Consider the following 27,474-nt stretch of genomic DNA (forward strand, 5'->3'; position numbering starts at 1 on the left):
GAAGCTAAGAATGAAACTCAGGCAATAAGCCGTGCATCAACTCGACAATAGCGGAGGTATTTCTAGCGTTCCATGAGCAGACAACCTCTTATGGAACAAGCGCGGGATCGGGTTGGGGTTCCAACCCCTGCACAAGATTCCATAGGTTTTGGGAGTCAAGGATATGTCTCATCAAGTTCGACCAAGTGGTAAAGTTTGACCCGTTAAAACAAGTCTTATCATTGAAAGCATGCTTGGCAGAAGATGAGGTGGAACCATAAGGTGTTGGGAAAGTGGGATAGGATGGAGGTGGAGGGTAAGATGGTGGTGGTGGGTATGTCTGATAGGAAGAATGAAGGGGAAAAGGTGGGTAGGCAGAAATATGCTGGGAGTGTCCAATGAGTGCCGACTGATGTGGAGACAATGGAACATCAATGTTTCCATAAAGTGCCAATGGAGGTGGAGGCACTGGGACACGAAAGCCCTGTCCAAAGTTTGGCTAGGGCACAACAACATGACTAGGAGGTCCACTAGGTAATGCTATAGAGGTAAGTTGTGGTACCAAGTGATCCACACTCAGAAGAGATTGGGGGGGATACCCAAGCTGCAATGATCCCGAAAGTGTGAGAAGTAGGTGAAACACCACTGGATGGAGGAAAGGAAGAGGTCTTAAAGGCAGTGCCTATGTTTCCATAACCCCTCGGTGCGATGTGATGTGCAACATGAGGTGTTTGATAGGGGAATGTAAATGGTGTAAAAGTGGAGAAACAGCGGAAGAATGTGATGGGATGGGTAGGTTTTGAATTTGTGGTGTGAAAGATGCAGATTCATTTTGTTCATTTTCCGTTTCCCAAACAAATCAGCTGAGGTTTAGCTGATAATTATAACATTTCTATACTAGTCAAACCATTTAATGATTTAAAATGAAACGATGATGATGATGATGCACCATGCAATGTAGAAATAGAAACATCAAATTCATTTTGATTTTGAGAAGTAAACTGAAAAGAAGAAAGGGTAGAAGAAGAGATACCTGGCTTTTTCTCATAATCCCCACGCAGTGTGTTAACATATAAGAATTGGTCCTCAAGAGAACCTTTTCCGTAGTTAACTGATTGTATTCTATCTTCCTCATGATTTCTACCAGTATATTGCAAAGCAGAAGAGGTAAAAAACAAAGGAACAAAGGACGAATCTAAAGTACCTTGCACCGGAGTGGATGGAAGAGGATGAAATAATGGAACATACTCCGGATCTCTTTCTCCAACAGGGGGGCCTATCTTTAAGACAGTTCTCGATGGTCCTGCAATATCATTAGATTTATGCGCAACATTTAAAGAGATAAATTTATGCATACCTTCATTGAGTAGCTTCTCCTAAAGAGCAATCCTTTGATCAAGCTCCTCAATCTTATCTCCTCTAAAGTCCATGATCACATGATATTCTTCAGTGAAAAGCTTGTATAGCCTTTTGTCTGTGTTGTTAGAAGTGTCTTCCACCATGTTAGAACTTTGTGGAGCAAGTTGTTCTGCCCACTCTCACTCGGTTCTCGGCATAGGTTTTTTTGGAGACTTAATTGGTGTTGATGTCTTCGAAGTCATTTGAACCTATTGTTCTTCTTGCTTCTTGTGGAGAGCTTTCAGATCAAAGGCCTAGGTTTCTCAGAGAGTACCAGGCTCTGATACCATGTAAAGAAATACTTTGATATAGAAACACAAATAACAAATGTAGGACAAAGCATAGACTGATAAAAGAACTCAGTTAGGGTTAGGGTAACTCAAAGACAATGAACATAGAAAATAATTGAAGTGGTATAACTGCTGAATATTTAATGCTCATGCAGCAAACACACTATGCAGTGAATGAATACTGAACCTCGAACTTCTGTATCTCAAGGATCAGGGCAGGGGTAATGAGCTAGAGAGTGTGTTGTACCGTGAATGGATCCCGAATCGCAGCAAGGCAGCCTCTGAATGTCGAATACCAGCAAACACAACAGTGAGAAGCTGGATTTGATGCAAGTGGTAATGAGGAGAGAGAAAGACTAAAAACACAGGCTACAGGAGAGAGAGAGAATAAAAACGCAGGCTGCAGGAGAAAGTCTAAAAACGTAGGCAGGACAGCCTGCAAGAGAGAGAAAACTTCCAAACGCAGGTTGCACAGCCTGTAGAAGCTGGGCGACAGCTGGAGAGAGAAAACTACCGAACGCAGGTTGCAGATGACGTGGCAGGCAGTACGACAGCAGATCTGTGCAAAAAGAGCAGTCACCTAGCTGGAATCAGCTCTAAACCTTCCTTTTGCAAATAAAATGTGGTTGATTATATTACTCAAAAGACTGATTACAATGGAGTGCTCATGCTCAACAGACTATCTAGAGCTAATGCAAAGTCACAAATAGATCATATATACAAGCCTCTCAAGGCGGTCTAGGGGGGATGGGAGCAAGAAGCCATGGAGAGGGGGTGTATCGACATCTGGGGTTGCCTGCGTGCATCACGAAAAATAGGTCGTGGCCGCCCCAAGTGCCCATGAAATGACAATGGAGCTCCTGACGAGCTCTGGACTTGCCCTACACTTGATCCCATCGACTGCAGAGGGAGTGGATGATGGAGGTCCAATACTCTGCTAAGGTCGCTTGTGCTGAAAGTCTCTCTTCACCGAAAGCCTCTTGATACCGTGCCTTCCAGATATGCCAGCGAGTAAGACTCCCTATGATCTCCCATACCTCCGAGCGGTCTCTGTGGGCTCCAGTACTTGGTGGATGGGTAGAGCCTCCAAATCGACCACTGCGCATGACTCTACCTTGATAATGAATATCATGTCCTGCATCTCGGCCTCATACACAAGGTGACAGCCCTAGCTGATTGCCTACCAATAGAAAGCTCCCCATGAGATACATCCAAGGCTGGGTGATATATGGCGAAGGATGCGGTATGCTCCTCTCCACACGAGCTGTGCCTCCTCACACGATCAAAGGTAGGGCTTTGGGGTTTTCAGAGGCTGCTGTGTGCAGCGCTTGCAACCTCCCTTCTTTTGCATTTGGGCAAGCCAACTTCCCACTGCCAAGCCTCCATGTGCTGCCAGTCATAAGAAGTATGACATCCTCCTTGGTCTCTAGCTATCCCATAGGTGGTGCCAGAAGGTCCGTCGAAAAGGCTCCGTGATGCTGTGCTCCGCTGAGTGCTTGCTACGTGATGGCGCCCAATCCATATCCCCTCTTGCATCAGTATGTGTGACTCCGCCCAATCCATATCCATCCAAGTTCCTGGAGTACTTTGCCAGGATTGGCAGATTCTTGGCGACCGTAGTGACTGGCCATAGCCACTCTCCTGGATCCCACTCCAGCTCATCAAGTGGCCTACCTTTCCAGATCCAAAGGTGCCACTCCTTGAGCTCCATTCAAAAAACATAGGGGTCCAGTCGCCATGTCTTCCCCTGAAGGCCCACCATCCTCCTCCTCCTCCACGAAAGGGCGGCTATCCCCTTATCCTATTGCCCTCTGCCAGGGCTAGACGCCCCCCCTCCTGAACGGTGAAGAAAGTCCCTTATGGGGCGCCGCCCACTCTACCTGCCACCTGTAGGGGGATGCTTGCTGGTGAAAACCTAGTGGCCCATACCTCCTCGGGCTCTATCAGCTTTCATATCAGGGGAGCAAGCCACTCCAGAGCTTTTGCTACGTCTATCTTCCTTTTGCTCAACTCCACCCGTCTTTGGCAGCTTGATACTCGCTGCAATACCTCCTTGTCTGCCATCCTGTACACCTCCTGCCATGTCCTGATGGTACGAGACGGGCTGGGCTCCCAATGGTGCCCACTGGATATGGAGGCGCTCGCTAATCTGTGCCTTTTCCTGATCTTTGACCGGGGGGTTCCAAATCACCGGGTGACTGTCTATCTCCTCTTGGTAGCCTAGGGGGCTTTCGATTAGGCCCTTACGGAGGCCTTGCCACACGCGGAGTAAGTTGCGTAGGAAAGGTGATCTGGGGGGGTGATCTGGGCTGATGTGAAGATCCATCTCAAGGACGGTCTCCACTCATCGCGAAGCCTCGGTCTACAGTCCTGAAGACCCTCCTGCAATAAGACCTTCCAGGTCTGCCCGCCTGGTGTGAGGCCGCGGACAACTAGCTTACCCAAGAGGGCCTTCTGATACTCCGGGTCTATGATCCCAAGCCCTCCCTCTGACCGATGCCATATGATGGTCGCCCACGCCACCTTGGCTTTGGAATCCCTGGAGCCATATGACCCTGACCAAAGGAAGTTCTGCACTAGGCGGCCAAGGTGTAGTATGCAGGATAAGGAGAAGCACCAACACGAGGCGATGTACCAGGACGTCGCTAGGAGGATCTCGTTAACCACTAGGGCTCGGCCGGCTAGTGAGAGGCGAGCCGTGCTCTAGTAGGTCAGTTTTCTCCGAATAGAATCAAGGACAGGAAGAAACTGCTGGGCAGGAGTGATGTTGAGTCCCACTTGGAACCCTAGGTACCGGACGGTTTGCCCTCTGCTTACCCATATAAATCCCAGGTGGACATCCCACTCCTTGCTAGAGTCCGGGTCTGTGAGAAAACCAACCGACTTTCGCCAGTTGATTTTCGCTCCCGTTGCAGAACAGAACACGTCAAGAGCTAGCTTCACTCTCTCCAGCATCAACTCATCGTCCTCTATGTAGAGAGCTGTATCATCTGCATACTCTGAGTCTAACAACTTAGTCTCTCCTCTCACTCGAAGTCGGAGGCCGCGTAATTTGCTCACACATGACCTGAGGAAGCGGGACATTGCCTTTGCAAAGAGTAGAAACATGTATGGGGCTAGGGGGCAGCCCTGTCGAACCGATCTCTCCAGCCGAAACTCCTCCCCTTGTCCACCCTGTCATAAGCTTTCTCGAAATCCAAGAGTAGTACGGCCAGCCTCTGCCCACTGTGCTGAGCCCACTCTATCGCCTCAAAGAAGGTGAATACATTGTCTAAGATGCTCCTATCCTAGACAAAGCCCGACTGTGTGTCTTGGATGATGTCTGGAAGCACGGGGCGTAGTCATCTACCAATCATCTTTGCCAGTGCTTTATAGGCCATTTACAATAAGGTGATCGGTCTCCACTGGGAAAGCTCCAACCGGTCTCCCCCTTTGGGGAGAAGATTGATAAGGCCTGCCAAAAGACTCCCTGGCATTTGTCCTGAAGTGAAAATCTTCTAGAAGGCCATCAGTAGGGGGTCCTTTACCACTTCCCAGTAGGTAGTGAAGAAGGCCTTAGAGAGGCCATCCTCTCCCGGGCATTTCTGCCCATCCTATGTATGGAAAGCCTCCTTTAGTTCCTTCTCTTTGAAGGGGGCTAGGAGGGAGCGTACCATCTCCTCTGTGATGAGGGACAGGATGTGATTCTAGACCTGCTATCTACATCTCTGCTCTCTAGCTGAGGCTGTCTTTTGCCGAAAAAGGCGCATGTAATAGTTGGTGGCAATCTCCATTACCTCGTCTGGGCTAGAACGAGTCCTCCCATACTGATCCTGAAGGCTCTGTATCTGCTCTCCTGCGGTGCAAGGCTGGTGCACCTGGAAGAACTCCCTACACATCGTGTCCCCCTTTCGCACCTAGAAGGTTGCTGAGGTGCGGAAAAAGAACTCCGAGCGCCTGTCCTCTAGGCTAGCCATGGCTGCTCGTGTACACACTTCTGTGCGTGGAGGGTGGGATCCCCTGGTGCTCCTGTAATATTCTCTGCGTGGCTACATGGTCTCGCCGGAGTGCTCTCTTCTCCTCCGAGCTCTACTACTTGGCCTGTATGGTTGCCTTCTAGCAGATTCTACTCGACTCGGTTAGGACCTCTGCAACCTCCTCTGCAATTCGGTCCCTCTTGCCCTACTCTCTGGTCCAAATCTGCTCTATCTGTCTCGTCACCTCCTCCCTCCTATAGATTGAGTCAGGGATCCGGCAGGATCGTGTGTTTAGGGCGGATGTTGGGGGATCAAGTGTCAGGAGAACCGGGCAATGATCGGACAACGTGGTGCCTGCCGACTGCTCAATCTGGTCTCCACGAGAGCCTTTCCACTCTCCCACATAAAACCTGTCCAACCGCTCCAACAAGACTCCACCTAGCTGCCTGTATCCCCAGAGAAGTCCAGCGACCTTTCCCTCCTGTGGAAGGCAAGGTCTCTCGAGGCATCGTGTGCTCCTATTGCTAGTAGAAAGACCTCCCATGCCTCCTGCTCCTCCCCAGCCATGCCTTGGTAGTTTCTGCCTTTGCCTTGCTGGTTCTCCAAAGCCTCCAAGTTGTTGAAGTCTCCTCCAACGATCTAGGAGTCCACCTCTGGGAGTCCATCTACGATCTCCACCCAGAACCTGCTGCGTGCCCTAACCTCCGTAGGGGCATAGACATTGAGGACTCCAAGGAACGAGTCCCCAATATCCAGTTTGACCCATAGAGCCCTCCTTGCCACTATCGTCACGTGGTCTCGTACACAGGTGGTGAGACTCGGGCCAATAGAGGTGCATATGCCTCCACTCTTGCTGTGGGCACCTATGGTGTGCTCCCAGTAAGTGTGCAAAATGCCCGGGAGTACCTTCCCTACCCGTTGGGTCTCGGTGGGAGTGAGTTTGTACTCCTGTAGAAGTAAGATGTCGATCCGTCTGGCAAGGGCAGGTTGCAACTCTTGCTAAATAATCAACTTCTTGGAACCATGCGCCCCACTATAGTGGAGACTATTCACATTCCAGGATGCAAGGTGTAGGCTCATGGGGAAACGTGTGATTGACCGAATAGGCATCTGTTCGGTGTTGAGGCTGCTGATGAAGAGGAAAAACTATGGGGCATACAGGTACGTTTTGCTGTTGGTTTGGACGGCGAACTCCAGTCCCCCATGGTGGCCCTCGGTTTGACCATAGGGGTGATAGATGCTCTAGGTGGTACTATCAATGCATCTATTAGCCATGCTGAGAGTCGTGACTTTGTACACTGGTAGAAACGGGATGCCTATGCTAGGGGCCACTCGATCACATCCCGTGGAGCTCTCCATTGTGGAGGGGCTCCAAAAATAATGCTCAAGTGTGGGACCTCGGCACCAGCCCACCAGTTGATGTCCATTATGCAACCAGGCCATTGTTGTGCGAATATTGCTAATCCTTCTTCTCCCATCCATTGGGAGGTGTGGTCCACCATCTGACTCTTCAGCTTCTCTATCTGTGTCGTCGTCCAATCCTCTAAGTGAGAGGTCTGAAGGAAAAAAGCGTAGTTTGGTCCATCCGGTGATGCTAGTAGATGGACCTTGCTCCTCCTTGACTTGCGAACCATGAAGATCCCCACCTCAAGAGGTAGTGGAAACTCTCCGCGCTTCGCAACTCTCAGGTAGTAGAACCATGGGCCACTATGGAAGAACTCTTGTGGCAACAGCTGTGCCTATCTAAGGAAAGTGTGATGGGCGGTAGGGGCAGATGAGCTGGTGGCTGTGGGAGGGAGAGCACTGTTGGTGCGAGGAGAATGTAGGCGTGTGTGGCTCATCGCCATGTGTGGGAGGAGGGGGAGTGGGTCTGGGGGGGATCACCTGAACCGGGTGCGGATTTCGGGGGTGCTCAGCAAGGGAGGTGGTGGGGGGGAAGAGGGGGGTCGGGGGATGGAGGGATGGTCAGAGGTATGTGTCGGGTGTTGGGGGGGGGGGGGGGACTGTGGGCCAGGGTTGGGGGGGGGGGGCATGGAAAACGAAGGGGGAGGGGTGTGGGGGTTGTGAGATCTCAAGTGAGGTGGTCTATGGTGCATGAGATGGATGTGGGAGACTGCGGTTTTGTCGGGTGGGGCAGCTGTGGAGTGCTTTGCCGAGGGGACGTTGCTCGCCCTCTTGCTCCCTGTTGACGAGGTTGGGTCTGAGGAGTTGTATGCGGCCCCCCCTGCCGTCTCCCTCTCTGTCGTCTTTGGACCCGTATGAAGCCATTAGCGTCCACTTGTGGGCTTGTCGACGAAGCCGCCTTGGCCTCGAAATGCGTACAATCTATTGTCTGATGACCAAAGTCGTAGCAGCGTAGGCACTGCCCTGGTTGCCTAGTCACAATGACCTGCTGCCTAAAGGAGTGACCTCCAGCCTCAATCTCCAGGAACTTTGGTATGCTTTTTGTGTCTTTCACGGCCACTCGTACCTTTGGGACTCTTGCAGCTATCATTACATCCGCAAAGGAAGCAAGAAGAACTATGCCAAAGAGCTGTCCAAAGTCCTGCGCTAACTGGCGGTACTCCATTGCCAGTGCGGGGAAAAGTAGGGTGACTAGGTGTTTGAGAAAGCTGTTGTGGAGCACAAATGACTCCACTGTGAAGCTGCTATACCCGGGAACCGTGTAGATGACCCCCTTCGTGGAGGCATAGGGTGAGCTCTCCACTAACTCATGGGCTACGTCCACAGAGGTGAGTCGAACCATGAAGATCCCTCAGCCCATGAGGACTGCCTCCCTGATCTGCGCTGTACCAATGCGCAGCGTGGAGTGGAGCCAATCTCACATGGAGTGGAGCCAATCTTGCAGCTAGGCCCTCGATGGGGAGTGTCCAACGACTTGCTGACGGAAGATCACTGTTTCTTTCAGCTCCAACTCTGTGGCCCGGACGGTCAAGAGCTGTTACTTAGAAAGGATGATGCGCAAGGTGTTTGAGTAGGGGGCACTCGTAGAATGCATCGGCGTCTAACTAGAGGTTTCCATTGTATGATGGCAAGGAGGGGGGGGGGGGGTTTGTTTTCTGATGATGATGGAGACCCCTGGTGCCACGAATGATATTGTCAAGATGAAACCATGCGGGTGAGGGGCCTTGAGCTGGGTGAAGGAGACGGGGAACAATGCGGGAGTGGGGGGGCTGGGGTGTCAGAATGGGGGAGCGCAGCGGGTGGTAGGCTTGGAGTGGTGGATAGAAGCCGCAAGGTGTGGGAAGACAACACGAGGGCGGGGGGGTGCAGCGCAAAGGGGTTGTTGGCGGGGGGAACCACAAGGCGGGGGGCAGTGGGGGGTGTGGGGCAGCGCTGGGGGGAGGCAGCTTGGAGGCGCTAGTGTGTGGCGGGGGGAGAGGTACAGCGCGACGTGAAAGGCACAGCGGGCGAAAAGGGTGTGTTGCGGGGGGTGCAGTGGCTGATCGATGTTGACCGATAGGAGAGGCAGGGCAGGTAGCGGGGGCGCACGCGAGGCACGTCAGCGGTGACGGGCAATGGAGCTCACTTTATCTTTGATGGAATCAGCTCTAAACTGTGTGAAGAGGGCTGGAAATCAGGCGCCAACTGATGGAGACAGCAATGGACAGCTTCGGCTGAGATGTCCTCTGCGAACGGGGTGTGGGCAGCAAGCTGAAACACCTGAAATCTGCAAGAACAAGATTGTTTCTTGAATGGAGGGCAACATACGTATTTATAGAAAGTTAGGGCCCTCCCAAGTGGGTTTGTGCTTATGGGACACAGAAACTCTCTGGGATCGGACTTCTGTTAAATAAACTAGGTTTCTTCATTACGTAAGCAAGTTTTGGGGCTGTTTAAGTAAAGCTACTGCATTTTTAGCTCAACAGAGGAACCCCAAAAGCAGTTCATAGATTAGCATGCATATTTCTAACATTTCTTTTCCCCCCTAGCTGCTTGGGAAGTTGTGAAGTGGGCAACTCTCAGGTGCAATATTACGATATGTAACAAGTTTTTGTAGTTAATTTTTTCCTATTTGTATTCATAGTGAGTGCAATAAGGCACATCTGAAGTACTTAGTGGATTATTATCTCGTTGATCTATTTTGCTTTATCCCTTGCATCTCAAAGACATCGAGGACTTTAGTCTCCCTTTGGAAATTGGTGAGTTTAGTTACTCAGTCTTTGCCAGCGTGATGAAGTATTGACTACCACATTGTAAAGCCATTCAAATAAAACTTTGCAACTGCAAGTGTAAAAATCTATTGTGCATTTGCAGACATGAATTTTTGGGTTTGCGTCGACATATTCGACATGGAGTTGAGCTTGTGGAATGGGCTCCTGGTTAGTCTCATCTTATGTTTTCCTGTTCCATGTTAATCCACCTCATGTTTTCAAGCTAAAATCTTTCCATGCTAACACAGCTCATTACTTTTGAGGCTATCTTGGGATCTTGATTGAGCTCCATTAGTTTGTTTACAGAAAACTTGTGATGTCACCAAAGTGCATAAGTTCATGTGAAGTCATTTTCTTCCATTTTCAGTTTTTTAATTTGGCATGATTGGTCAATATAGAAATTCTTGTTCAAGACTTTAAAGTGGTGGTTGTAAAAAAGATTTGATTGTGGTTGCTTATGTTTTGGTTTGGTAGTAGCTTGTAAGTTTTGGTTTTCCAAAGGTGCAAATATTTGATCTGATAAATCTTGGTGGTTGTTGTAAGTGAAATTTCAGCCTTACAAACAATGCTGAGCCTCCAGTTAACAAGGATGCATAATTTGTTTTGCAACCAGCTATTAATAGTAGAGCTTAGAAGCCTTGGTGATTGGCTCTCAAATTTTTTGCTGGTTTGGCTGTTTGCTAAAGTTTTTGGGAGTGGAGCAATTTACATCTTGCTGAATTTTTAGCATCAGTTATTTGTAGGTGCTAGTGGTTCAAAAATGGGTGAGCAAACCACCCTTCCTCTTAACTCCCAAGCCATTTGGTCTTCTGCAACTTTAACAGCTTTATTTTACATATTTCAGCTTTAGATGTGGCTTGAATCAGGGATTCAGCCAAGAAGGTTCTGTCTTCTCGTAATACATTCTATTATGCCTGCAGGTGCAGATTTTTGCTCAATTGTTGGTGATTTTAATGATTGGATGCATAGAAAGAATTTTGCAGATCGTAAAATAGGTCACGATGATTATGGATATTGGCGAATATTTGTTGGAGATAAGCTGCGAGTAGGTCAGGAAGAAGATGAATTTTATCAGGAGTATAATTACATGGACGACTATGACCGTGGGGATGAAAATCCTGATATGAATGCTGTGTTTGAACAAATGGAAAAAGAATACTGGGAGCCTGGGGAAGATGAGTACATGGGAGACAAACCTGAAAAGTTTGCTGAAGAGCTTTTCAAAAGTATATTTGCAGAAGGTGCAGAAATTCCAGAAATAATAGCTGATCCAAAAGAAAGGTACGAGGCATGGAAAGCATCTCATATGCCTGACAACAATCTTCCTCCTATAGATGTTATCGATGATGGAATTGATCGGAAAGAACTTGAATTGGTTGATGATCCAGTATGGACTAAAAAGATTCTCTCAAAAAAAATGCCTCTGCGATATTGGGAACTCTTGGTCAAAGGTCGAAAGGCTTGGAAAGAGAAGTACATTCCATCAATTCCTCATAAATGCAGATACAGAGTTTATCTTCATACAAAAGAAGGGCCAGTGGAACGTGTCTCACCGTGGTCTATTTATGTGTTGCCAGGTCAGGCTACTTGTTTGCGACCTTCTACATTTTTTGTTGGATAATTCTTGATAACATAATTGGACATTACCGTAGGAGTCTCTTGAGTGCCCTCATCAATGGCGTGCTCATCACATGGCATTTGTTTTGGGGGAGATCTACAATTGGTTCAAGTCCAAATATCTAAAAATAAGCATAGCAACTTGCACCACATAGAAATGGAAACAAAAAGGCTTATCAAGCTGCAGGATGCAAGGATCCCCTCCCAGTATACCCTCAGGCTTCTTTTCTCGTGTATAGATATGGCATGTTGAATCAATCTTAACTGACAACCTTAGTTACAACCTCAGATCTCCAGCTTAATAGAATCCTTATAATGAATCCAAGCCTAGTGTTTTGTCACAACTGAGAAAAGTAGTTTCAAACTACCTTTGTGCTTTTGGTGTGATCTATACTGCATATTTTCCCAGGCTAACCAATTTATCTCTTCTCAATAAATGGTCTTTTGACAAGTACATTCTGTGTACTCTCTCATGTCACTTTCAGAACTGCCTAGACTTCAGAGTTTTTCTCAAGTGTAGCTGTTCCCTGTCAAGAAAGGGGTTAGCCTGTGAAAGATCCTACTCTGCGTTGAGTTGGTCAAGAGCAAGCACCTTCATCCCATATGTCTTCAAACCTGCTGAACACTTACATCCCAATCTCTTCAATATGATATTTTTGACGTCCATTCCTGCCACCTGGGGAAATGATATCTGCAGAAAGGAAGACTAGGAAGAGATGGATGAAGGAATATCAGGTTACCGTATATCCTCTGTGAGTTATGGCCAAGTGAGTGCACTCAGGAGTTATGCAGGCTCAAAGCATCTCAAGATGCTTTCCACACTTTCAGTCGTGATATCATCAGTGAAATCAAATCAGTAGTGTATCTACTAGTGGTCTTTGGTTACATTGTTCTACTGTTTGTGAATCATGCAGATGTTGATGGGAAGTCTTCAAGTTCTATCTACTGGGAACCACCTCCAAATGAGGTGTATAAATGGAAAAACAAAAGTCCACCAAGGCCAGCATCTCTTCGTATCTATGAGTGTCATATTGGTATTAGTGGGAGAGAAGCATGTGTCTCAACATTCAATGAGTTTACCAATAATGTAAGCATTCAGAATCACTCTGGGAAATGCTTCTGATTTCGTTTTTGGTTTGTTTTCAGTGTCTGAAATATTCTGACAGTATTTGGCTGCAGGTTCTACCATATATAAAACATGCTGGATACAATGTTATTCAGCTATTTGGTGTTCCTGAACATGCAGATTATGCCAGTGCTGGCTACAAGGTTTTCCCCCCCTTTCTGAAGCAATTCTTTTATACGATGGGGTTGCATCTCACTTTTTAAAGCAAATTTTTAATAGAACAGGGTCTTTAAAGCTAAGTGCATCATACTTGGCTTGCTTAGAAATTCTAAAAGAATGATATGTTGCCAAATGGCACAGGTCTCTGCTTTGTAAATCTTCATAGTGTCATGTATCAAGGAGATTGCATTTTGCCAGACTTTTTGTTAAAGTACGTACACTTGATCCATGATGATGAATGTGAAGAATGCTAGTCCTAGTCATTGTTTGATTGCAATATATTTACCAACTAATGGTTTGGCACACATATATACACATAGCAGCTGGTTGTGAGGCGAGAGGATCAGTTTAGCATGTTGTGTGCTCTTGAAAAGCCACTATGTACGTGCACAGGTGAATGCATATCTGTGCATGCAGATGATTTTGGCTGGATTACTGGTTCTTTAGAGGGATAAAAGGTCCCTTCATCTAGTACAAAGTGGTGGGTTTTGCAGTTAGGATCAGACAACTTGTTGCCCTTGCTTAGCCTAAAACTACGGTTGCTCTTGTTATATGTTTTCTTTCTCCAGTGTGTTGAAAGGGAATGGCATGTTGTGAGGATATTGGTTATCGACGACATAAATTGTGTTCATAATGAAAACGAAAATCAGTTTAAACTTTGGCATCGTTTTGAGGGAAGAGACAGTGAAGCAGAGAGGCATTCTAAGCTGCTTTTGAGGTCAAGGACCTTGACAAAGAAAGTAGATGCCTTTAATCTACCATAGGCCGAGAGTCTTATGGACCAAAAGTTTTACATCATAAAGTTTGTTGCCATTTGCCTAGCTAAGCTTCTAGTTTGTTGCTATTTCATGGCCATCAACCTTAGAGATTATAGGAGTTGGATAGACAACATCATCCAGCATCACCCCTCTTCACATTTTCTTCTCTTTGTCTATTCTACAACCTCACAAACAGAAGTGCCAAGCCTTAATAGGGTGATGGGATCTGTAAGTCTCTTTAATCAAAGACATAGCCTTACAAGTTTAATTTCATAAGACAGCATCTCAGGACTGTAGCATCCTAAAGTTTTCAAGATTCTACTTTGAAGTGGTGCATGTACACTTCACAGAAACCTTACATTGATACAAACTTTTCATACTTTTTTGGTAGGTTACGAGCTTGTTTGCTGTCAGCAGTCGGTTTGGCGAACCAGAAGATTTTAAGAGATTAGTTGACACAGCACACGGTGACTGTAATCTGTAACAAGTTATTGTTTAAACAATTGTTTTCTAATGTGTGATTGTTCTCTTGCTGGGCATGCTCTTATTTTTAAATTGGGAATGTATGGAAGAGGGTGTTTTTTTGTTTTTTTTTTTCCATGTGGCGGGGGGGGGGGGGGGGGGAGCACAGGGGTTTGGGGAGAAGAGAAAAGGTGGGGGGGAATCATGTAAAAATAGACAAAAAGTAGATTTAGTCAAATGCATCCCATGTCTAGTGCGGCCTGTTCTAGGCTTTCTCACCTCTTCTCCACCACAAATCTATTATGTCATAAACAATGTTGTGCTTGATGTGGGTGTCGTAGTCTGCATCCAGGTAGTCTACATCTCCTGGTGGCACGACTCTTTGTGCAGTGAGTCCTGTTGTGAATTGGATGATATGGGAAGAGGAAGGGGGGTGTGGTGGACTGGTATGGCTGAACAAGGTGGTGATTTGTGGATGGGATCTCTGGCTATGAATTGCATTGAAGCTCTTCTTGATGCTTTTGCAGCTCCATTGGAAAAGACAGGCATCTTCGATCAGGATAGCCCATTACTTGAGTTGGAGGCAGAAAACCCTCTCTTAACAATCTGTGAATCTCTCCCTAATCTAATAGTATACTCAACATTAGAATGTAACGTTGCTTTCTCTATCTCTCCTCTCTCTTCAACTCTGTCTGTGTCTCTGTTTGTCTCTTGTTGAGCTACCAGCATTGCCTCCTAAATTGCCTCCTAAATTATCATATTTTCTGACATTTTTTGGGCTCATTAAACAGCCCCAGAAAGGCCATTTTGCTTTTTTGTATGACACTGTAGTAGACTATTTGTAATTACACTCTAGACTTCTTATGGCACCACGATGTTCTATAAAAAGGACTTTGTGTGCACATCACTGATCATTCCTCTATCTCAAGGCCATCAGCACTCTATCATCATAAGCAATTACCTCATCCAGCCAGCAGTAGGGGCTGCTTCCCACACTCTAAAAGTGCTGCCTCTTCCTGCCAGCTTGTCGCCTACTTGAGATCCTCCAGTCTTCGCCAGCTGCTCCAAAACCTCCTGAGAGCTGTATTTCTGATCTCAACCTGCAGATGATTGTTGGGTTTTGCTGCTACGGCATTCATGACATTAGATTTCAAACTTTTACACCATTGAGTGGCTCTTGTTTGCTGTGTGACATCACCCTCAAGTCCAATCTCGCTCATATAGTATTTGAGGTGGTATTGTTGCACTTGGGATTTCTACACAAAGGGCGTCACTCTTTGACACTCTTCCTTCATAAGACATCCTCTATCCCTTTTTGCGTTGTTTTACATTTTTGTCAAAGCTCATTGTGTTTTGGTTGTGTTTGTACACTCTGTGATTTCCATGTGTGCAAACCCTAGACATATCTTCACATGATATCAAAGTCGGTGCTATTCTAAATTGTATTTTGCAAGGCTATCATGAAAACCTTGGTTTATGTCACTTCCACTAATGATACTAACCAATCCACAATGCTTCAGACACCTCTTTCTTGGGAGACTATGGTATCTTCTCAAGGCTCAAGCTTCTCCTTCACTAGAAACCTCCGGCCAACATTATACTCTCAACTAGGAGGACAATGCATCCTCCCTCTCATCTTTCTTCAATTTACTAGATGTTGAGTAGATCTTCGATGTAGAGTTCGCAAAGTACTTGTGTAGAAGGTGGTCCAACTACGCTCAATTTTCTCTCTATACTCTTGATAGAAGGTGTGCAGTAGTTGTAACATATAGCTAGTGAGGCTGGCCACCTCTCTGCTTGGAGAGGTTATAACACTTTTGGGATTAGCAGCGATCTATTATCTTCATCTCAACTTTGTATAATTCACATGATTTGTATGAGCTGAAACCTCTCTTTGTTGCTCGTTCTATTGTGTAGGATCTAGTTGTGTGTCATAATGGAGACAATGTGTTAAGATTGTGGGAGAGAAGGAAGGAGTCTCACTTGTAGCTTTCTTGCTTGCACAATGAGGGAATACACACACAGGTGGAGGCTGAAAACAGTTTTCCTATTCTTAGTTGTGTAAACCAAAAAGAACTCTAGTACAAAGAAATAGAAGAACCCTATATATGGGTCTCAAACCAAACTCAACTAACTAAGGTAGCATACTAACTGAGCCACGTACTAGAGTAGATAAGGATAGCTGTCATTTAGCTATTATTCATGGGCGGTGTACCAACCGTATCTGCAGCTAACAAGTCGGTGACATAAATGCACAACGATCACTCTGGCATATCACGAGTGGAGCTCGATATCTCAACACTCCCCCTCGAGCTCAATCCCAATTCCTGCACACCAAGCAGGTCTCTGAACTTGTGCAGCTTCTCTGCGCCCAATGCCTTCGTAAATATGTCAGCTACTTGATCCTCTGTGGTGACATAAACTAAATCAATAAGACCTAGTAAAACCCTCTCCCGCACATAGTGATAATGCATATCAATGTGCTTTGTTCTAGTATGATAGACTGGGTTATTTGCCAAGTGTATACTACTCATGTTATCACAATAAATGACAACTGGTCCATCTGTAGGCTGATGCATATCATAAAGTAGCTTATGCAACCAAGCTACCTCACATGCAGCCATTGCTGTACCCCTGTACTCAGCCTTTGTGCTCGACAAGGCAACTGTAGGTTGTTTCTTGCTGCTCCAAGTGACTGTAGCACTCCCAAAAGGGAACACATATCCACTGGTAGATCGTTTATCAGAAATACTACCAGCCCAATCAGCATCAGTGTATCCATGCAACTGTATCTGAACCCCAGTCTCATAAAGTAGTCCATACAGCAATGTGGACTTCACATACTTGAGTATGCGTCTAGCCGCATCCAAATGCGGTTTCCTTGGAGCCTGCATAAACTGACTTACCAATCCAACAATATAACTCAAATCTGGCCTGGTAATAGTCATATAAATTAAACTTCCTACTATGCGTCTGTACATAGTAGGGTCTTTCAGAAGCTCACCTGCATCTGCGCTCAGCTTCACATTCTGCTCCAAAGGAACTGAAATAGGCTTACAGCTTGTTATCCCATATTTGGACAGCATGTCCAATCCATACTGCCTCTGCAAGAGCCATATCCCACTTAGTGATCTAATCACCTCAATGCCCAAGAAATAACGCAGCTCTCCCAAATCCTCATCTTAAACTTCTGCTTTAATAGCATTTTCTCATGAAGCATATCTTCATCAGTCACCTGTTATAATCAAATCATCAACATAAATGACAAGTAGCATAATACCTTTCTCTGTTTTTCTCATATAAATTAAGAAATCTGTCTTGAAAATCTGAAAGCCAATAGTGACAAGATACTGTCCTATCTCGTCAGACCATGCTCTAGGTGCTTGCTTCAAGCCATACAATGCTTTCTTCAATCTGCAAACAAACTCGGGATGAATAGCATGCACATAACCTGGTGGTTGCTCCATATAGACCTCTTCTTGCAAATCACCATGCAAGAAGGCATTCTTTACATCCATCTGATGTAAAGACCATCCCTTTGATACAGCCATAGCAATGACTGCTCTTACGGTTGCCATCCTTGCATCCGGACAGAATGTTTCTTCATAATCAATGCCATATGTTTGTGCATACCCCTTGACTACTAATCTTGCCTTGTATCTATTTACAGAACCATCTGCATTGTGTTTCACCTTATAAATCCACTTACAACCAATTGCATTCTTATCTTTAGGCAAAGGTATCAATTCCCATGTAGCATTTGCTTCCAAGGCATCCATTTCTTCATCCATGGCTTTCTCCCATTTTTCTTTTCCCACGACTTTCTAAAAAAAAGTGGGTTCTGGTTCCTGTATCACTTTGACCATATATGCATAGTGAATGGCTGTAAATCCATCATATTTCAGCCTATCCATAGGATACCTAGCTCTGGTAGACCTGCGCAAAGTAGGTTCACTTCCAGGTGCTCTCAAAACATCCCTGGTCTTCCTTACTCCAGGTGTAACAATAGAAGGAATACCCAACTCATCATCAGTGCTCTGTTCTGAGCCACTGGATTCACCATCCACATAAGAGTGACCTCCATTCACATCAAACATGGGCTGATCTACCTTCTTTTTTCCTTTTCGTGATACCTGCATACCACTATCTGCATTGCTTTGAGAAGATTCTCCTGATATCAATTTGCCTGTCCATGGCGAAGAATGTGAACCACTGCTAGAGGACGCTCCAGGTCCACTAATATCTTGTGACTGTTGCTGTGAATTCTGTGCAGCATTATCATTTTGTACATCTATATTATCAATCACATTTACTAGTTTATACCAACTACTCATCTCATAAAAAACATCTCTGCTCATTGTAAACTTACGAGTAGAAGGGTTATAGCATCTATAGTCTTTTTATTGCAGGGAGTAACCAATAAAGATGCACTTCTCAGCTTTTGGATCCAACTTGGATCTCAACTCATCTGGCACATGAACATAACCAATGTAACAAAAAATTTTCAAATGAGAAATATATGGTTTCCTATCAGTATATCTCTCCTCTGGAGTCATGCCATGTATTGCTGCAGTGGGAGTCCTGTTCATTATGTAGACTGCTGTAGCAACTGCCTCAGCCCAGTAAAAATCAGACAGGTCTTTTTCATTGAGCATGGCACGAGATACCTCTCCAATATGCTTGTTTTTTCTTTCTGCAATTCCATTTTGCTGTGGGGTATGACTACATGAATATTGTTGCTTTATGCCATGCTCCTGCAGGAACCTTGCAAACTCATTTGAGAGGTACTCTCCCCCTCCATCTGGCCTTAGGCATTTTATTTGCAGGCTTGTTTCTTTTTCAACCATAGCTTTAAGAGTTTTAAAATGCCCAAGCATTTCACTTTTTTTTTCATAAAATACATCCAAACTTTTCTGCTATAGTTATCAATAAAAGTGACAAAATAATAACAGCCTCCAATAGATACAGCTTTAGTAGTCCACACATCAGAGTGGATTAATTCCAATGGCTTCTTACTCTCTTGAACATGTCTAGGAAATGGTTTTCTTGCCTGTTTTCCAAATTGATAGGCTTCACATATCTTATGCATTTCTGCAACCTTAAATTTAGGCAATCCTGCAACAATATTTTGGGCTTGCATTGATTTAAGTCGCTGTACATTAACATGACCAATGCGTTTATGCCAGATATCAATATCTGCAACTATACCGGTCCCATGTGCAAACATTGCTGCACTCAATTTAGGCATGTTTACATCCAACGTAAACATTCTGCCCTTTTTCTTTCCTTTTGCTATCAAGCGACCTTTATTTTTCATATCCTCAACAAAGCATCCATGAGAATTAAATCTGACCTGCAAGCCTTGCTCAACCATTTGACCAACAGAAACCAGGTTCTTGGTGATATTCGGGACATGAAATACATCTGACAGCTATTTCTTTTTCCCATCCTGCATAGACAAATAAATTTTTCCAATCTGCACAATAGGATATGCAGTATCATCACCAGTCTCCACAAATCCTGGTTTTTCCATTTTCCTTGCATCCTGCATCCATTCTGCATGACTTGTCCTGTGGTTTGATGCACCTGAGTCAACATACCATACATCGTTGCTTTCTTCTGCACTTATCACAGAATTGGTCATGTGCTGCACCATAAACAAATGCTCATTTCTGTCATCACCCTGTCTACTAGAAGATGCATAATTCCCTTGTTGCAATTTTCCATTCATGATGTCATTCTGCTTTTTATAGCAGTCTTTAGCCATATGATCCATTTTACCACAGTAGTAGCATTCAACATTGCTGTTTACATTTTGGCCTCTTTGCCATCCACCATGACCTCTTTGGCTCCCCCTGCCTCTAGAGTTACCACGTCCTTCTCTATAGGACTGGTTTTTTTGAGTTTGCTGTATATTCTGATTTCTACCACGGCCTCCAGATCAGCCTCCTCTACCTCTTCCAGCATTTGAGTAGAAGATAGCTTCTTTTGAAAACTAAATCATAATCTTCTACTGGCGACCCAATGGAAGCAAGTGCATTGCAATCTTCTTCACCTTCATGTGGTAGTCATTGATGCTCATACTTTCTCTTTGCACATTGTGCAACTCTTGCTTGAGCTGCATTTTTCTGGCTTGCGTATTTGTGCTATACATTTTTGACAAAGTATCCCATGCCTCCTTTGGCGTACTTGTATCTTGAATATGCATAATCATAGAGTCTGAAATGCTGATAGACAGCCAGTACATAACTTTCCTGGCTCTCTCATGTCATCCTTTAAATGCCTGCATTTGCTGTTGATTGGGAACATCAGGAAGAACTGGTTCTTCTTCATTTCTTGCAGCGAATTCCCAATATCCTTTTTCCATAAGGAAATTGGTCATTCTAAATTTCTATGCTTGGAAGTTGTTCTTGTCAAGCTTTTCAGTGATAATCTGTGAAAGAGAATCAGACGCCATTACAGAACACTGCAAAAAATTTTGTCACTGCAAAAAGCACAGCTTCAGCCTCACAAGGGCAAATCTGCAAAACTGACGAAAGTGGTATTTGACCACACAGTCACTTCCTAGTGACGATTTTGTATCAATAGGCAACAAGGATGATTTTGTAACTCCCAATGTCTCTGCGCACAGGCATACGATGCAATCTCTACAATAACTTTTTACTGATCTGTAAAACAGTGGTCGCACAGCAAAAAATAGGGACTTTTCTTGAGTGCGTGCGGAAAACTTCCGCCTCCAAAACAGACACCGAAATGGCCTCGAATAAAAAAAATAGGGCAACCTAGGGCTAAAGCCCTATCCCGCAGCATATACTGCCCTCTTGCTACACCGCGAAGGGTCTCTCAATCTGAGACAATGCACTCTTGCACTTTCTGGCTGTGCTACCTGCAGAGACTTGCTCCTAAACTCAAAAAATGAAAGCAACAGTGGTTCTCTTACCAGAACACCGCGAACTTGGTTTGCTTTCTTGAGCTCCTTACCACGAACCAGGCTCTGATACCATGTCAAGATTGTGGGAGAGAAGGAAGGAGTCTCACTTGTAGCTTTCTTGCTTGCACAATGGGGGAATACACACACAGGTGGAGGTTGAAAACAATTTTCCTCTTCTTAGTTGTGTAAGCCAAAAAGAACTCTAGTACAAAGAAATAGAAGAACCCTATATATGGGTCTCAAACCAAACTCAACTAACTAAGGTGGTATACTAACTGAGCCACGTACTAGAGTAGATAAGGATAGCTGTCATTTAGCTATTATTCATGGGCGGTGTACCAGCCGCATCTGCAGCTAACAAGTCGGTGACATAAATGCACAACGGTCACTTTGGCATATCACGAGTGGAGCTCGATATCTCAACACAATGGTCGATGTACTTCAGTATGCTAGTATTAATAGAGGAGACTCTAGAGGCCAAAGTATGTCTTGAGGTATATCTATTATGTTACCTCTTGTTTCATATGTTTCATATGAGCATGCTATTGGTGCTAATCATTCTGAATTCCCTCCCATTCCTTGTCCTTCACATGCTCATTTAGGTTATCTTCCATATGCTTTTCAATAGGTTAGGACTAGATACTACACTCGTATCATCTACATGAGGCTTGATTCCTTATATAAGTGAATTATGCTTAAGATACTCTTATCTCTTCTCAAAGTTGTTTTCATTTTCATAAGTTAGCTTAGATAATTGATATCTAGGTATTAAGTCTTTGTTAGAATTTCCTTCTTCCCATAGGTGCATACTATTGCACCTTGACAATTAGTTGCCGTGAAATGACATTGGTACTTAATGTAACTTCCCTCTATCCACAAATGAGTACACTTGAATATATTTTTTCTGCTATGTTGAGTATTCTCCTCACCCCTCTAGACCTCTATCAAGGCCACTCAAATGCAAGGATATGCATCAGATGCCTATGGTGCGCCTTTACACTCTCCATCGGTCACTTCGGTGTAGGGATATTTTTACTAGAATAAGAAATGAACTTAATGATTTAATTAAACTTAATAAAGATTTCTAATTAAAATGGACTTCAATTTTGGTATCCTTAGATCTTGGTGTGGTGACCATTACATTGCAATGAAGGATTTAACAACGGGCATGCAATGAAGGATTTAACAACCGGCATGCAATGGAACTTTCATTAAATTAAAAGTTTGCACTTTAAAATTGAGTTAGATTGAAAGTTTTGCCCAATAAGCAGCTCCTTAGAGCACTTTGAGTTAAAAAGTAGGCCTTGAGCTTAAATTTGGTCCAATGAGTATCTCACTTATGATAAATTGCCAAGTCATTAATTAGCCCTTAACAAAAAACAAGATTGGATTAATGAGCAGTTGATTACTCCTTTGGAAAGCTTATCCTTGCTATTTGAACCTCCTCCACTCTCATTTGGACTAGCCCAAGTTTAGAGAGCAATTCTTCTTTTCTTTGCTGCAGAAATTGTAGCTTTCAACCATGGTATATGGACTGATAGCATGGATGATAGTGTGCATAGAAGCGAATCTTTTCCTATTGGCATGGGGATTGATCACACAATGAATGTACATAATAAGGCCTTGAGTCCTATCAATAGGACTTGGCTGTCCTAACCTCGAAGTGCCCTTAGTGCATTCTTACTAAGCCACTTCACGACCAGTGTGACCAATGCTACTAGCACCCATCTGGACGTCTAGGGACATAACACTTTCTCCATTATGAATGATTTCTGTTCTCAGCAATATCCTTAGGGACAAAGTGAGGAAAACAACTCTTCAATGAATATACCAACTCCCAAGTAGCCTTCGTCTCGACATGTATTTTCCACTTGACCAAATACTCGTCGAGATTGTTTAGTCCTAAGGACAAGAACCAATTTGGGTTTGAGTTGAACATAATGAGTAGTATCCTCAAGTTGCCAAACTTCCTTCATTGGAACAATTTGCTAACCTTGTCTTAGTTGTTCTTTCAAATAACTCACATGGAATACATGGTGAACTCGGATTTTTGGTGGTAAGTCCAACTCATAGAATATGCTACTTATGTTCTTGGTAATTTGGAAAGGACTACAATACCCTGAGGATAATTTATAGCACTTGGTGATAATCATTGAATCGGAGTTCTTTGAGACTTTAAGGTAAATCCACATGCCTTCATGAAGCTCCCTAGGAGTATGATGTTGGTTAGTATAAAACGTGGCATGATTCTAAGCCGTTTTAATGCTTTTTCTAGCAATCGTCAATATCTCTTGCATATCGTGTAGAAAGTCGACTATGGACTGCAATTTTACCCTTTGAGCTCTATTGCAGATCGGGCTGATCACATAGGTATTTTAATGAGTGCTGATCCCAACCGGGTGCTGTACAAATAATATACCATACTTTAAGCCCATGGATAACCTCCAATAATTCCTTCTATTGGGTGGTATGATGTGTTTGGGTATAGGCAAGCTTACAACTCTCGAATATGATAGGTCAGCTATCTTGATAAAGGACAACAACTAGAGCATAATCGATCGCATCTGTATGAATCTCAATAGTTTTATTTGGATTGATAATTTGCAATATCGGTGCAGCGGTAACGAGCCATTTTAATGTTTGAAATCTTCGATCGAGCTTACTAGTTCAAATAAATGGTCGGACTAACATGCTTTTTCTTACTTTGGATACCCTTAAGCAATCGTATGAAGGGTTCAATAATATGAGCATAGTTATTTATAAATTTTCGAAAAAACACAAGAAAAGCTAAAAAATATTTTACTTGTCTTATGGTCCTTGGAGTAGGCTCATCGAGCACTGCTTGTACCTTTTCGGGATCAATATGAATGCCATCAATGGAGATAACATGACCAAGATATAAGAGCTCTTTGCGAAAGAATTTGCACTTGAATAGTTTGGCAAATAATTACTCCCGCCTTAAAAGGTGTAAGACGATACGTAAGTGTTTGGCATGTTCTTCCAACAATTTACTATAAATTAGGATGTCATCAAGGAAAACAACTACTTAGTTTTTAAGGTATGGATGAAATAAATCATTCATCATATGTTTGAAAGTTATGGGAGTATTGGTCAATCCAAAAGATAGGTCGAAAAATTGATAATGCCCATACTGCATTCGAAATGCAACTTTTGAGACATTCTTCAAAGCTATTTATATCTAATGGTATTCGGACCTTAATTTGATTTTGGTGAAATATCGTGCACCACAAAGCTGATCTATGAGGTCATCCATTTTAGGCAATGGATATTTGTTCTTGATGGTCACCTTATTGAGACCTTTGTAATCAACACAAAAGCGCATTGTGCAATCTTTATTTTTAGCGAGAAGGAAAGACGTGTCCCATGAGGATTTACTCAGCTCAATAAATCCCTTAGCTTAATAGTTTTGAAGTTGCCTAGCTATCTTGTCCTCCACTTTTAGGCTAAACCTGTAAGGTTGCTAAGAAACGGAATGGCTATCGGGCAACGTTTCAATCCTATGGTCTAAGGTCTTGTGAGACGATAAGAGTCTATTAGGTAGCTTGGATGGAAAAACACTAGTATGCTTATGTAAAATTGGATCCACATAGTCACTCACATTTGATTTTATATTAAGATTATTATTAAATCTAATCAAGTTACATTGAAAATTAGACGATTGAACTTTTTCAATAAAAAAAATATCAATTGAAACACCTGGATTGGAAAAACATCGAGTAAACTCCATTGTTAAAAATATATGTATCATTATTTTCTACGATTTCGGAGGGTAAACAACCCTTAGTCCTATGGAGACGACCGTCAAGCTCAAAAGAAAGTATACGATTTTTATAATAAATATAGAAGGAGGAGTATTTATCAAAGAACCATGGCATGCAAAGAATGACATCGACATGCTTAGTCTCATAAGTTGGGAATCTATGATCTGATGGTATTGTTGGATTGAAAGATCCAAGTTTGGTACCAATTGATCCTAGCGATCGACTGTAGGGGTATCATGTGGAGCTACAGTCTTTGTACCAAATGAGAATAAATAAAATTATGAGTAGAACTAGTATGAAATAAAACTATAACCTTTTGGCTTTTTATATGCCCAGCGACCTTTAAGAGGTCATGCGGGCCAAAAACAATTTAATTAATATGACTACTATTGATATTACTAGCATTAACAAAACAATCTTTGAATAAAAATTTGAAAGATATATTTGGAGCTTCAAGAGTATTTATCAAAATCTTGGAAGTAGGCTTCGCCTTTTTGTTTTGGGACCATTTGTGATCATGGTGAAAGTGACTCGTCTGATGGCAAGCGAAGCAACGACCCTTTGAATGATCCTCACTGTGAGTGACTTGACGCTTGCCGTCCTTTTTCTTATGCAACTTTGAAAATGGTTGACGAGTTGCTGCCGGGGTAGCTAACTTCTTTGATCTAATGATTGAGATAGCTCAATGGGAATCCCTAGTCGACTAGTTGCCCCCTACTGGCAATCAAAAAGTGTTATCAACATTTCTTGCATACTTGTAGACGTCCTCAAGCCAATGAAGGGGATTGTAGAGCACCTCAGTTTGGTAGGTTGAGAGCATTTAAAAAAGGTGTTCAATGTAGAGCAATGCTTGAGGATTGCCCAAGGCCTTCATTTTATGCAACAGATCCTTAAATTCTCGAGAATACACATCAAAGTTCTTCTTTCCCATATCAAGCTCAAACAATTTCCAAAAATTTTCAATTTGATCATCGGTCATGAAACGTTTCCGAAAAACAGATTGAAAATCAGTGACGAGCTATGCATCTAAGGACCATTGCCATGATCCCTCGTGTGCTACCCAACCCAATGACCTTTGTCTAAAGTTCGGCAACTAGGTGACACATTAACCAAGCTAGGCGACCATGCTAGGCGACCATCCTCTCATGCTTGGTATGCAGTCTGTCCATCTTTGTCTGTTCTTGCTTAGTCCATCGGTCTCTATGACTCTTTCTTACTTACCCCATTTGAGAGAATTGAACCCCCTCATTTCAATTCCCACCACGACTATCTCTATTTCTCTCCATTACTAGAATTGATAACGTTCTGTCTTCTATTGAAGACACACACACACACACACACACTCTCTCTCTCTCTCTCTCTTTTTTTTCGTAAAAGGTAATTGTATTAATTACGGAAAAAAGGTACAAGATTACATGATTACATGATTACAAGAGACACGAGGGCCCTAGGCCGACGTGTGGGAAATCCTCGTATTAATGCACTAAAAAGGTTACACCAATCATGGCAACGACCCAGAGGCAATTGCCATATGCCAAGGATGCAAATCCTCTCGAGGGAGCAAGTCGGAGTGCCGGATGAGATCTAGTTGCCAATGCAAGAGCCCTTTAAGCCTGGCAATATGTCTCGGTACATTAGAGGCCGAATCAAAGAGAAAAGCATTGCGCGTGGTCCAAATGTGCCAGCATCCCCAGTATCTGAAAAAGTGAAATAAGATCTTCATATGTAACTGTGGCGGTGTGGGATACTTTGGGCGCACAAAAATCCAATCGAAAGGAGTTAGTGAGGACCCCACCACTGCGCGCCAGATTTGCGACAAGAGTGACCAGATATTCTTGGCGAGCGGGCAAGAAAGAAAACGATGTCGGGCCGATTCCGCGGTAGTGGTAGTACAGAAGAAACAATTGCCATTCGAGATTTGACGCTTGGAAAGGGCCGAGGCAAGAGGAAGACCACCAATCATTACCCGCCAAAGAAAGACCTTGCATTTGAAAGGTGCCTTATTCAGCCAGCCCTCCATCAGCGTTGCCTTCCACCATGACAACGATTTCCGCAGTCCCCAAACAATATTAGTTTTCACACCCAGCCATTGGTGATCTTGAATGAGAAGATGATACACCTGATTAGTAGAGGCCTTTTCCAGACTCAACCGGCCTGCAAGGTCCCAGTCCTGCCAAGGACGATCCACAGCTAGGGTAGGAAAGGGTTGCCTACCCTGAAGCTCTGAGAAAAGCTTTCCCCATAAACCACGGTATCCGCGCGGGATCCTGAAAAGTCTCCTAGCAGTCCGAAACGATGCGAGGACATTGCGAGTGGCAAGGGTAGCATCCGCAATCGAAGTCACACCTAAACGGGCCATGCGGTTAAATCTCGGTCTGAGCTGATGTTTGTCTTCCCATGAAAGTAATCTCGATACTGGCAACAATTCCAGCTGAAAGGAGTTAGTCTGCAAGCGGTCCCCTATTGGATGCCAACGGGCCTTTTGGAGCACCACTTTCCAAGAGCCGACCAAGTGCAGTAACAAAGAGGAAGAGGGACTGGAAAATCGAGAGTCAGCATTAAGGACATGCCACCAGGAGGCCCGAAGCCGTGTGTTACCATGGCGTAGCCCGCTGTCCTCAAGAAAATAACGGGCTATGATGGTCCACGGGTGATGATCCACACACATGGTACGAAAAAGAGACCAACGAAGAGCCAGCGTATGAGTTTCTGCATCCAAAATAGCTCCACCACCCATGCGTTTAGGGGTACATGTATGTGACCATTAAATCCACGAAATGCCTGCCTGTAGTGAATCCTTCTTCCATAGCATGAAACAAATGGGATGAGTGAGAGCCTTCAAAGTAGTAGGCGTCCACGGCA

General features: G+C 44.1%; 1 protein-coding gene across 3 annotated transcripts in view; it reads left to right on the forward strand.

Annotated features, from left to right (window-relative positions):
- Window positions 1-27,474, forward strand: part of EMB2729 (Alpha amylase family protein) — a 140,803-nt gene that overhangs the window by 43,162 nt on the left and 70,167 nt on the right. For 2 of the 3 annotated variants that reach the window (XR_015694337.1, XM_087696955.1), the window contains exons 3-7: window positions 9,881-9,945; window positions 10,698-11,354; window positions 12,309-12,481; window positions 12,574-12,663; window positions 13,829-13,904. Coding sequence is in view for 2 of the 3 variants with exons in the window: in XM_087696955.1 (XP_087553081.1) it covers window positions 9,881-9,945; window positions 10,698-11,354; window positions 12,309-12,481; window positions 12,574-12,663; window positions 13,829-13,904 (1,061 nt within the window). In the remaining variant the exon portion in view is untranslated. The remainder of the gene's footprint in view (window positions 1-9,880; window positions 9,946-10,697; window positions 11,355-12,308; window positions 12,482-12,573; window positions 12,664-13,828; window positions 13,905-27,474) is intronic. The other variant, XM_087696956.1, reaches the window with a different exon arrangement.

The sequence above is a fragment of the Lygodium microphyllum genome, chromosome 17 (assembly GCF_053477565.2).
Source record: "Lygodium microphyllum isolate KBCC chromosome 17, Lygodium_microphyllum_v1.1.10, whole genome shotgun sequence".
NCBI lineage: Eukaryota > Viridiplantae > Streptophyta > Polypodiopsida > Schizaeales > Lygodiaceae > Lygodium > Lygodium microphyllum.